General features: G+C 43.1%; 1 protein-coding gene across 18 annotated transcripts in view; it reads left to right on the top strand.

The window, feature by feature from the left end:
* The window catches only part of col13a1 (collagen, type XIII, alpha 1), a 116,859-nt gene that overhangs the window by 1,062 nt on the left and 103,056 nt on the right, over positions 1-12,741 (top strand). For all 18 annotated transcript variants that reach the window (XM_070865544.1, XM_070865542.1, XM_070865541.1 and 15 more), the window contains exons 2-3: positions 5,481-5,507; positions 11,109-11,159. In XM_070865544.1, coding sequence (XP_070721645.1) covers positions 5,481-5,507; positions 11,109-11,159 — 78 coding nt within the window. The remainder of the gene's footprint in view (positions 1-5,480; positions 5,508-11,108; positions 11,160-12,741) is intronic.

Here is a 12,741-nt window from a genome sequence, read left to right as displayed (position 1 = left end):
CCTAGCAAAACTCTATAAAGTACATCAGCAAATAAGCTGGAATTAGTCAATTCGAAGGGCAATATACAGTACAATAAAACTAATTTAACGGAGTATTCACAGTTTAATCTTTGCAAGTAGTGAAGACTATGGGGCCCCTGCACTTTCTGAATGTCATCAAACTATTTCTTGTGTCTCTCTAGTTTTATACATTCTTAAAACAAAAATAAGTTTTAAAAATAATTTCCAGTATTCATTTATAAATTCAACTTTTAATGTTAACATCAAATGTTTAATGTCAGCCGTGACCCTAACTAGTATTAGGGAAAAGTCAATGTAGCAAAGGGGAGTAATATTGTGGATAAATTCACTGTGCCCGAATACTGAACAGCCTCTTTAAAATATGACTCCTTGCTGTGGAAATGCTGTGTGTTAACCTGATTGCCATGTATATGGCCTGAATGGTTTTAATATTGTATGTATGTAAGCAAGGGTGCAGGGAGGATTTTAGTTCATAAGCACATTTATCACAAAGAGTTGGTATTTAGCAGTAATAGCCCAACCCACACTAACTTCCTCGTTCTTTAAAAGGAAAGAAGCTCTAACTGTGTGTGGGCTGAAGGACTGGTAACTGTTATTTCTGATCTTTGTTTTCTCCAGCTCATTAAATGGGGAAATTCCAGGGGGGATCAGCTAGGTCTTTAAGGTTAGGCTGCCACCACCATATCTCTGCGAGTGGTTATGACACTGGGGAGGACAAACACTGGTGCAACAGACAGCAAGGCTTTGCAGTAATTATACTATTTTTAGAAAGATCACTTTGAAAGGTTCCACTACGTGTTCTGGATCACTTTCTGCATGCAGGAAGTGCCCGCAGCTCAACGTCCCGGCATTAGCGACTTGACTTTTTACTTTTTCTCCTTCAAGAAAACCCCAAAAACCATGCTTTGTTTTTGATGACAGTAGCCTGACTCGTGGACAGAAACAAGCAAACCGTTGCCTTTTATCACCCTGTTTTTGCACGTTTATATGCATTGGCTCACAGACAACTAGTCCCGTCAAAGTGCTCTAACTAATAAATTGTCTCACTGCCCTTCCAAACCCCCAAATCAAAGGCGTAGTTACAACAACAACTTGCATTTATAGAGCGCCTTTAACGTAGTAAAACGTCCCAAGGCGCTTCACAGCAGTGTTATAAAACAACAACAAAAATTGACACTCAGCCACATAAGGAGAAATTAGGGCAGGTGATCAGTCATGGAGGTAGGTTTTAAGGAGTGTCTTGAAGGAGGAAAGAGAGGTAGAGAGACGCAGAGGTTTAGGGAGGGTGTTCCAGAGCTTGGAGCCCAGGCAACAGAAGGTGCGGCCACCGATGGTGAAGCGATTATAATCGAGGATACTCAAGAGGGCAGAATTGGAGGAGCGCAAACATCTCGGGGGAGTGGGGGGGTGTTGTGGGGCTGGAGGAGGTTACAGAGATAGGGAGGAGCGAGGCCATAGAGGAATTTGTAAACCAGTTTGGACTACAACTAAATTGCTTGGGTCTGGCAGGTCCATGGGTAGAGTGAGAAATGGTGGCGGCCAATGCCTGTGTGAGATAGTCAGCTCTATCCTGTGACCACATTTCCCTGATCAGCCGCTGACTGTAGCACGAGCCCTTTCTCCAAATTACCCGCCATTCTTTGCAACCTGCGCTCTGCAATCTTTGATTTTTTTTTTAAGCTTGATAGAATCCAACCAGATGTTTAATTCGCTGCATGAACCTGGCACTGTCAAACCTGATGAAGCTGATTTTTTAGCACTCCCCAATTTATAATGTGATAAATGTGCTTTAAAAGCATGATTAAAGTCAGATTGATTTTACATTCATTATATTTTACTCTCTGGCTGTGTGTTTATTACTATTGGCACGTAAGTGCAAAGTTGTGAACAGTTTTGAATTTATTCGATTTTGAAAAATTTCACATAAATTGCAGTCCTACAATCCGAGCTGAAAAGGGGAAGGGTTGGGAGATGGACCACATCCTCGCACATCTTCAACAACTTGCATTTATATAGCACCTGTAACGTAGTAAAACGTCCCAAGGCGCCTCACACGTGCGTCGTCAAACAAAGTTTGACACCGGCCAACGATGGGAGATATTAGGCCAGGTGGTCAAAGAGGCAGGTTTTAAGGAGCATTTTAAAGGAGGGGAGAGAGGTAGCGAGGCGGAGAGGTTTAGGGAGGGAATTCCAGATCTTCGGGCCTCGATAGCTGAAGGCACGGCTGCCAATGGTGGAGCGATTAAAATCAGGGATGCTCAGGAGGCCCTGGGTTTGAATCCAAATTAGGCTTGGAGGATGAACATTTTTCTTGATACTTGTCTGAACTGAAACACAGTTTCATAGTTTCAACCCAGTGCTTAATTAGATTAGTAATTTGAACTAGAAGGATCACCCGACATCAGTAATAGGAATGCCTGAGTTAATGCTAAACTGGCTGATCTCCGGTGGAGCAGTAGTTTGGGGTGGGGACGGGAGGAGACTACGGTAAGCCACGGCACCATTGGGCAAGGCTGGGGGAAATCTGGTAACTTCCCAGGCAGCTCCTGAGCACTAATCAGTGTCTGTTGCTCGAAAGTGAGTGTGTGAACATCAGGGTGAGGACATGATTCCATCTCTGCTGTGATGTCTTTCATGGTTGAATAGGCCACCAACACTCATTGTTAAGGCTCACATGGAAAGGATGACCAGTGAAGTGGAGACACTGAAGGGTTATTACCAGTGTTCCAGATCCAGCAGGGGTCAATGCCTGGGAAACTAATTGCTGCGGGTGGAGTGAGGAGATACTACACGGATGCTGTGATGATTAAGAATGAGGAAGGCCTTTGACCAGTCTGAGGTCATCCATACAGAAAGACCCTAAACACCCTAAAACCATCCCATTGCACATCCAATTATTTCTTCAATGATTCCAGGGTTTTTCTACCCAACTACTCAGTGCAGAAATCCATTCCCAGGATTGATGGCTTCGTGTGAAGAAAAATTCCCTGAAATGTTGTGGTTTAGATGTATTGTTGAGATATAAGGGAGTCTTGTATTGCATGTAAAGAAGGAAAATATTTTATTCCTGTACCCTCATCTGTGTTGAAGCCAAATGTACATAACCTCCCAAAAAACAGAGTTAAAATTTTAAATAAGATACATGTTCACAACTTTGCTTTATGTGTGATGAGATTACACCCTGAATAATCAAGAACATTTTGTTACAGCCAGGAATTGAGGACCCAACTGCCTTGCATTCAGTTGCCCCAATGTATCTCATCCAGTGGTTACTGTAGCTCGTGTTACCTTGCCTTAGTATGCGTGCCTCTGAAAGTCGTGTTCAAATCCCACTTCAGAACTTGAACGCATAATCCAGGCTGACATTCCCAGTGCTGTGCTGAGGGAGTGCTGCACTGTCAGAGGTGCCGTCCTTCGGATGAGATGTTAAACCGAGGTCCACGAGCATGGAATCATTAACATGCTCTGGTGGATGTTAACAATTCCATGGCAATATTTTGGAAGAGGAGGGAATTCTCCCTGGTGTTATAGTCAACCTTTCTCCTTTAAGCAACACCACCAAAAAAAACCAATTAGCAGATCATTCATCTGATTGCTGATTATTGGACCTTGTGTATACAGAATGGCTGCTGTGTTTGCCGAGATAACTGTGACTGCATGCCAAATCAATTGATTGGATATGAAGCACTTTGAGACATTTCACTAAGGTGCTGCACCAATTGCTCCACAAATACTGGACATATAACAATTTTGCTTTTTTCGATATTTCTTTTTGTTTCTGATGTACAGTGTTCAGTTAGAGAGATGCTTTGGAATCTTCTCCTGGGACATTGGAGATTTTGTGACATCTGGTCATGTGATAAGTTTTTAAGCTGGGCTCAATGGAGAGATGTATGTCATTTGTATTTCTCTTCCCCTCCCCCTCCCCCAGGTGCGACCCCCCCCAGTATTGCAGGGCATTCATCCTTTTCCATCTCGAGGTGCTGTTATATTTTCACTTCAGCAGTAATACAAAGTAGCTTCCAATCTGCAGTGATGGGGAAACCAGGAATGTAACTCGGAATCTGGCCACAATCTAATGTCCGGGTGTATGAAACATAGAAACATAGAAAATAGGTGCAGGAGCAGGCCATTCGGCCCTTCGAGCCTGCACCACCATTCAATATGATCATGGCTGATCATTCAACCACAGTACCCCACCCCAGCTTTCTCTCCATGCCCCCTGATCCCTTTAGCTGTAAGGGCCACATCTAACTCCCTTTTGAATATGTCCAACGAACTCGATTCATCAACTTTCTGAGGCAGAGAATTCCACAGGTTCACAACTCTCTGGGTGAAAAAGTTTCTCCTCATCTCGGTCCTATATGGCTTACCCCTTATCCTTAGACTGTGCCCCCTGGTTCTGGGCTTCCCCAACATCGGGAACATTCTCCCTGCTCCTAACCTGTCCAATCCCGTCAGAATTTTATATGTTTCTATGAGATCCCCTCTCATTCTTCTAAATTCCAGTGAGTATAAGCCTAGCCGATCCAGTCTTTCCTCATATGTCAGTCCTGCCATCCTGGGGATCAATCTGGTGAACCTTCTCTGCACTCCCTCAATAGCAAGCATGTCCTTCCTCAGATTAGGAGACCAAAACTGCACACAATACTTGAGGTGTGACACTCTCCACTTCTAAACATAATACTTTATATTTTAGGAGACAACACGTAGTATTTCCAGCTGTTCAACGGTCCAGAAAGCAAAGCATGCTATAGTGATATTTTGCACTCAGCTGAGCGGCAGCCAGCAGTATAACTCCATTCTGCCTGCTGCTCATTGCATTATGTGGCTACCAATCATATAACACCTCTCTTAGATTTTAAGTGAATTCAATTGCCAGATATTTTGGAGACCCCAACTTGATTTCCTCCATTTTTTTTGACTCCCCCAACATTTAAAAAGTCCATTTAACCGTGAGCTCCCACCCACTCTCCGTCCATCACCCTCCCACCCACGCTTAGCACTATAGTCCCCTCCCCAATGACACTGTGTAACCAGCTGCTGCAAGGTGTACTGGGGAGCCGGGGTTCGGATGTTTGTCCACTGTTTGCTGACTCTGTTGGCCCCTGTGGTCCCCGACCTGCCTGTTGCCCATCACTTGCTGGGTTTTTATTTTTGGTTACACCTCCGTGGAGCACCTTGGGATATATTTTTTATGTTAAAGGTGCTGCGTTAATGCAGGCTGTTTTACTTTTGTCCAGAATTAACGATTACGAAGGGTGTAATCTATTGCTGTACTGCTTGCTTGGTTTGTTGGAGTATGGTCTGATGCATAGATGCAGATTTCTGGCTGCTGAAATCTTGATGTAGACTGCTTTAGAGAGGTGCTGATAAGTACATTTTTTTTGGTCTAATACTAATCCTCTATTTGTGTCTCTCCTTTACTTCTGCATGCTGTGTTTGCTGTGACTGCCCAGGGTCTAAAGGGGGAACCTGGTGAAGAGGTGAGTGATAGGAAAGGGGAGCCTGTCCCTCATTTGTATTGCTGGTGCTGCGTTAATGGAACTTCTAAATGCTTCCTTGTCTGAGTGACTTAGGTAGAGCAGACATTTCATTCCATCTAATCTTAAAATTGCACCGTCAAGCTGTGGTTTAAGTGTAGTGAATATGAAAAAAAATGCAAAATGTTTCAATCGGGTATATAATTCTGGAGTCAATATCAAAGCTAATTATGTACCCACTCGACAACAAATCTTGGTAATCCTCATTCTTTCTTAACGCAATGATTGGAACCTCCTTACAATTTATTCTTCACAATGTTTAATTAGATGAACAATTCTGAAAGGAAAGAAATGTTGATTTTTACCATTTTATTCTGTGGCCTCGTGCCAGGGCTTAGTGGGTGAATATAATGCAGCCTCTGGCACTATGCACTTGAAGCAGCATTTTCCTACCAATGATATTCCACCAAAGTTGTGCTTGGGGCTGTCTCATTTCCTCTCTGACTGCTCCATCTGGGCTGTGCTTGGCCGCTCATCCTTTAGCTATTACTTGTCTCTCGAGTTGCTAAATGCTCCGTTCTGTCTGCCGCTGCATCCCTTCTCCATTCCCAGTGACTTCCTCCTCCATGTGCTGTTTTTGCGATGATTTCACCATATCAACTTCTGAGTACCTCTCGTAGTGCAACGGTTCAATCATTACATCTTCATATCCTTCGCGCCTCGATTGGGGCAGTGAACCTTATTCATCTCAATTCTCCGAAGGCTGTTCCTTCACATCCCTCAAAAGTCCAATCATCTTTGGCACTCGTCTTTTGTTTATTGATATTCTCTTCCAATCTGAAAGAAAATTTATCAAAACTGTTCCCCAAAACAAGACTTCCTCTTTGTGCCAAGCGCTTTTTCTCAACAACTCTCTTTAACTCTTTCTTTAAAAAGTGTGTGTCCATTCCAAGATGAAACTGTTTCTCCAATAGATGGAAAAGCCAATCTCGCACCTCTCTGACTGCCACACAGAATATAACAAAGCTTCTCTGAGCTCTCTGTACTTTCCGCCACAAGCTGCAAATGCACTGTGTCGACACGCTCGCCATTCTCACTGAATTCAAGTTGTGTTGAAACCAAAGCACCTCGGAGCTTTCTGATGGACAAGCCACCCTGTAATTTGAAAAGATTCCTGGCACATGAAAAGTTTGCCCAGAGATCTTGCTCTGTAGCACACTTGGTTGGGGAGCAGAACGTTTGATGAGGCTGCAGCTCATCGTTAAAGGAGAAGATGTGCTGGTGACAGGAAAGCCGACTAATTATACACAATGGTACAGCGATGACTTGTGGGCAGCACTGCTGTTTGTGATACTGAATGGTTGGAGGTCTATTTTGCAGGAGGTACACTGCAGGAGGGTGGTCTTACTTGGTCTGAAGGCCAGCCACCGTGAAAAGCACAGGTACAAGTTGCATGGAGAGAGATCCTTAGAGCCACCCCCCCATGTTTCTTTTCTTTCAAATAATGCGAGCACATTGGACTGCAGCCCACTGAAGGCACTATGGCTGCTTCCTGAGAAATGGGCTCCAACATACATAATAATATTTTTGTGGTCAGATATCACCTGGGCAATAATTTGAGTTCAAACTCTTTCCCTATGAAGATCCCTGCCTCCTACATGGGTGCCATCCATAACATGCTGCACTCAAGGGAGCTCCAAACATCGAAACCTGTACAGTTTGTCCAACTGATAACTCCTTTCAGCAGGAGAAGTGATGAACTGTCTCCTCTTGTGATCATGACGCTTGTCACTTTCTTTACACAAGGGTGCCATGCAGGCTGACTGGCTTGACAGATGATGGTGGTGGTGGATTGGAAAAATACAGTATAAAAGTTCATGCTGTTAAAACATGCATAGAACCTCCCCTCTATGGGAAGACCCACTCTTCCAAATGTTGTCCATAGGTCATTGTGTCGCATGTGGTACAACTTGTGGTAGCCACTCTTTTAACAGAGAGATGATCTGTCCAGGGAGGTGTAGCAAATTCTATAAACGGAGCTCGCAGAGTAGTGAAAGATGCAGAGGAAATGTTGCTGGGGCTCCATTTATTGGCCACCATCAAGTCTTCATTACCTGAATTATGCAGCAGTCTCTCAACCCCCAACTCCACTACTTGGTATGATATTTTAAATAGCACCTTACAAAGAGTTATGAAGGAAAGTATCAGCAGAAAAGAACATGGAAACATGGCATCTAGCAACACCAACTAACGCATGGAATAGCCTTGAACAAAAAACTTAAAAAAAACACTGCAACTGTATCCTACCATAAGACGATCATTTGAGCAGCTTTGATCCCAGTATTCCCCACTGAGCCCAGGTTATGTGGGAAGGTGTATGTTAAGTGAGGCCCGATTTTCCAAACCGTGCCCACTTCCCATGAGGCCCCACACACCACCAGCAGAGCCTTGGTGTAATTGTCAGCTGAATAAAAAGAGTCAATAAATATTCTAGTTGATGGCTGGGACTGATGAGAACTATATTTGACCATTCTTCCAGACTTGGCCTGGTAATTGTCGAATGGGTGGAAGAAGGTGCGACAAATCTCTTCAGAACATGAATGCCAGTCTGATTTAGAAAAACTTGGAGGTCAGGCATTCTCAAAGACTGTGTGCATAGCATTCTGTTTTCCAAAACTTTACCAAATCTTGGTACGAATCCCATTCTAAGGCTAATCAAGTCAAGTCTCGTCTACCAGCTTTGATTAATTCCATTGCAGTGGAAGTGTGTTCAGGATAAGCCAACCTACCTGGCCCAATGGTAATTAAGTGAGGATTGCACAAAAGTTTTCCCGTAAAAAATGGTTACTGCAGTGAAGGGTTTGGCCCAAAATATGAGTTTGAAGTAAACCACACTGGCATTAAGCCACGCCTCAATTATAACATGCTGCAGACTTATGTTTTTCTGTGGCTAGTTGGATTCATACAGCTCTTTCAAACTTCAGCACGTATACTGGGGGAAGGAAAATCCCTTCATGAACCAGATTTGCAAGTGAGATCATCGTTATGAGGAAATACAATGCAAACAGAGAGTTTTGTTGTCTACAATCTTTGAAGCAGTTGGCCACAAATGGTACCATGCAGAACTTCTTATGGTCTTGTGCACAACTCATTCAAAGATTGATCTTTGAAATATTTCTGTGCATTGATCAGTGATTGTTAATGAACTTACCATATTGTGCAAACCTCCCACAACCCAGATGGTAACACTGACTGACAACAAGTCAACGTAAGATCAGGGCATAAGCAATCCTGGTGTAACTAGTCTTCAAACCACAGCCATAGTGAAACTAGCGAATAAGGAAACGTGAGAAATATGTATATATCGATGTTTCATATTTTCCATAATTCCAGAATTATGAAGCTAAATCTTTCAATGCCATTATTTTCTTCTATTCCTTCATCTGTAGTGTTGTGCAAGAACTGGGGTGTGGTAACATGCTCAGTCTCTCTCTCTCTCTCAGCTCCAACTGCCACACCCTGGCGACACGTGAAGAGTTTACCCTGAATGATCCTTTTTCCCAATAACTATATAGTGGAAGAAATAAATTAATGTTTATTTTACACAACCTACTACCAGATACTAACAAACTGCTTGGCCAGCTAGATGGTAGTAAGGTGAAAAAATGCAGTTAATATTTTCTCCATATCGAGAAATAAAATTAAGTAAAATGCCCATTTTGCTTTTGAGATGCTACAGTTAGATTACATTTCAGAACAATGGATGAATTCGAGAGAGAATTTCAGGGCACGATTCACCTTCATTTACACTATATACATAGTTGTGAAATGTTAAATTTGGTTAGATGGATTTGTAACGTTCATGATGATTCAGCCATAATCGAAATCTTAGTTTACAAGATCTGGTGGCTGACAAGGGGATGCATTAGGTAGGATGGCACACAGCGATACACATCGAGAATCTGCCAGGTCTAACTGGTTTGAATTGGCTCAGATGCCCTCAGTTACATAGGAAGATGACAAAAGTATAAGTGATCACTTTCGCCTGGGTATCTCCAGGCTCGGAAGGCGGAAGAAATTGATGACAAGCTGCTGGACATAACCGTGCATGGGGGCCGTGGTTCCCGATCTCGCAAGTGCTCTTTCAAAGAGCCAGCACCAGCACAATGGGCCAATATGGCCACTTCTGTGCTGTAAGATTCTAAGTGGTGTCATGAGAAGATACTGAGTGAAAACAGATGCTTTCCCATAAGAGTAGAGAAAGAAGCAAGGTAATCGAGAAGTGTTACTGTAACAAACTCTTACATACACTTCACAACCAGTCATAGAACATAAGAACATAAGTAGAAGCAGGAGTAGGCCATTCGGCCCCTCGAGCCTGCTCTGCCATTGAATAAGATCATGGCTGATCTTCTACCTCAACTCCACTTTCCTGCTCTATCCTCATATCCCTTGATTCCCTTAATATCCCCAAATCTATCGATTTCATCTTGAATATGCTCAACGACTGAACCTCCACAGCCCAAAGATTCACCACCCTCTGAAGACATTTCTCCTCATCTCAGTCCTAAATAGTCAACCCCTTATTCTGAGCTTAAACTCCCCTGCCAAGGGAAACATCCTCCCTGCATCTACCCTGTCAAGCCCTGTAAGAATGTTGTATGTTTCAATGAGATCACCTCTCATTCTTCTCAACTTTCGAACAACATTACCACATGCCCAACAGGGAGTTAGACAATACATGCTGCAGGCAAGCAAAAGGTGGAATTAAAAACTTTTGAAAGATTGTTAATGTCAGTCAAATGCATCCCAGTTTGTAACCAGTCATAAAGTATTTAAGCTGTATCTATTTTCTGTAAAATACACAAATGTGTTCCTTGAGATCCAATCATCGGGGGGCAAAGGGCGATGTGTTGCCTGCTTTCATAATTTTAAAGACCTCTATTAGGTCACCTAGAGGGCTGATGGGTGACCTAATAGAGGTCTTTAAAATTATGAAAGGTTTTGATAGAGTGGATACAGAGAGAATGTTTCCACTTGTGGGGAAGAGCATAACCAGGGGGCCATCAATATAAGATAGTCACCAAGATTTCTAATAGGGAATTCAGAAGAAACTTCTTTACCGAGAGAGTGGTGAGAATGTGGAACTCGCTAACACAGGGAGTGGTTGAAGCGAATAGCATCGATGCATTTAAGGGGAGGCGAGACAATATATGAGGGAGAAGGGAATGGAGGGTTTAGATGAGGAAAGACGAGTGGAACATAAACGCCGGCATGGACTGGTTGGGCCAAATGGCCTGTTTCTGTGCCGTATATCTGATGTAATCCGGTGTAATACAGACCAGAGGAGCTGGAAGCCAAGCTGAGATGCTTATATGGAGTTTGGAGTTTACCAATGTTGACCTTCTAACCTCCAGAGAGAGACAACAAACCATTGCTATTTAGGGCATGTAGTCAGTTTATTCCAAATCTTGGCTGCAAGCATCACGTCGTTGGTTTCCATCAGGAGACATTACATCCGAGAGGAGATTCACAATAAGATGCAATCTCTGTGTGGATTGTAACGGGTGCTTGTTCTGATTGCCTTTTCTCCTTCTACCGCAGGGTGCTCCAGGCGATCCCGGCATCTCAATCATTGGACCCCGTGGCCCTCCTGTAAGTCCCACCCTCTTTTATTGATTCCTTGTTCGCTGTCTACTTGGTTATGATGTGTTGGAACAGGAAATACTGGAATATCTACCAGTGCAGCTGTTGAGTGTTATGTAGCAGAAATATAAATACAGCCATTGCCTCCTAGGTGTAAGAGATCCCACTTGTCTCTCATTGCATTCTCTTGTTGTAAATATTGTTTTATTTTACTTATTCAGTGGCTGTAACATAAGTTATTTGAGTAAGAATCATTTTGTGGGGAATCTGTGCAGTATGAAAGGTTTCAATATAATCCAGATGCCCTAATGACATGACAGAGACATCAAGCTATAATTGACTCCAACATCCTTTGAAAACATCTTTCATTATTTTATTGCTGATGACTTAAAGGAAATGACTTGTATAATGAGGGAGGGAGCAACATACAACAGATAATAGGCACTTGGGGATGTTTTACTGGTCTGGTCCATTGTGCCCCCTTCTCTGCTGGCATCAATTAACTCTGATTTGTATCATTCAGTTCAAATAGAAATAATGAAGTGGTCAACAAAAACTCATGAAGTTAAAATGGTGTTTATTCAGGAGAGAGCAATTTATTCCACATGTGGTGACAGGTTAGTTCACCAACACAACAGAGTCAAGTCTTCAGCAGCCTCAAGTTAGTTAACCAACTCATCACATGAGATTTACATCAACTGCACCTACATCTTGGGTCTTTAAGATTATGATAGGGTAGACATAGAGAAGATGTTTCCATTTGTGGGGGAGACAGAGTTAGGGGCCATAACTATAAGACCGTCATTAATAAATCCAATCGAGAATTCAGGAGAAACTTCTTACCCAGAGAGTGGTGAGAATGTGGAACTCGCTGCCACAGGGAGTGGTTGTGGCGAATAATATCGATGCATTTAAGGGGAGGCTGGATAAACACATGAGGGAGAAAGGAATAGAAGGATAGGTTGATGGGGTGAGTTGAAGAGGGGTGGGAGGAGGCTGGTGTGGAGCATAAACACGGCACAGACCTGTTGGGTCGAATGGCCTGTTTCTGTGCTGTGCTCTTAAACAATAAGGGGATAAGGAGTTATGGGGAGCGGGCGGGGACGTGGAGCTGAGTCCATGATCAGATCAGCCATGATCTTATTAAATGGCGGAGCAGGCTCGAGGGGCCATATGGCCTACTCCTGTTCCTATTTCTTATGTTCTTAAATACTATATAAAAATATCTTCAGTCAGGTAAATACTCCGATTCACGTGCATTAGCATTTCTCCTACCAAAATGGAACAAGTTTTGCTATGCTACATTCAGTTGCTTTTGTTTAAAACAGCACTGACTCTATTACTGATTTTGGGCATCAGATACGTGGGTGAGAGTGAGTGTACCAGTGAGTGCCAACCAGTTGTTGTACTGACATACTGTGTGTCCTGAAAACCGCATCAAAGCACCCCCAGCTCTTGTGTCAATCCTCTTCTTGCACTACAGTGTGTTGACTGACTGTGGTATGTTGGCCAGAGTTTTAGTACTTGGACAAAGGGGTGAAACTGTCTTAGAATGGAAACCATTATGAGATTGCTTGCCTATGAGCTTTGC

The sequence above is a fragment of the Pristiophorus japonicus genome, chromosome 22, assembly GCF_044704955.1.
Source record: "Pristiophorus japonicus isolate sPriJap1 chromosome 22, sPriJap1.hap1, whole genome shotgun sequence".
In the NCBI taxonomy this organism is placed as follows: Eukaryota; Metazoa; Chordata; class Chondrichthyes; family Pristiophoridae; genus Pristiophorus; species Pristiophorus japonicus.
This window is presented reverse-complemented; position numbering and strand designations above follow the sequence as displayed.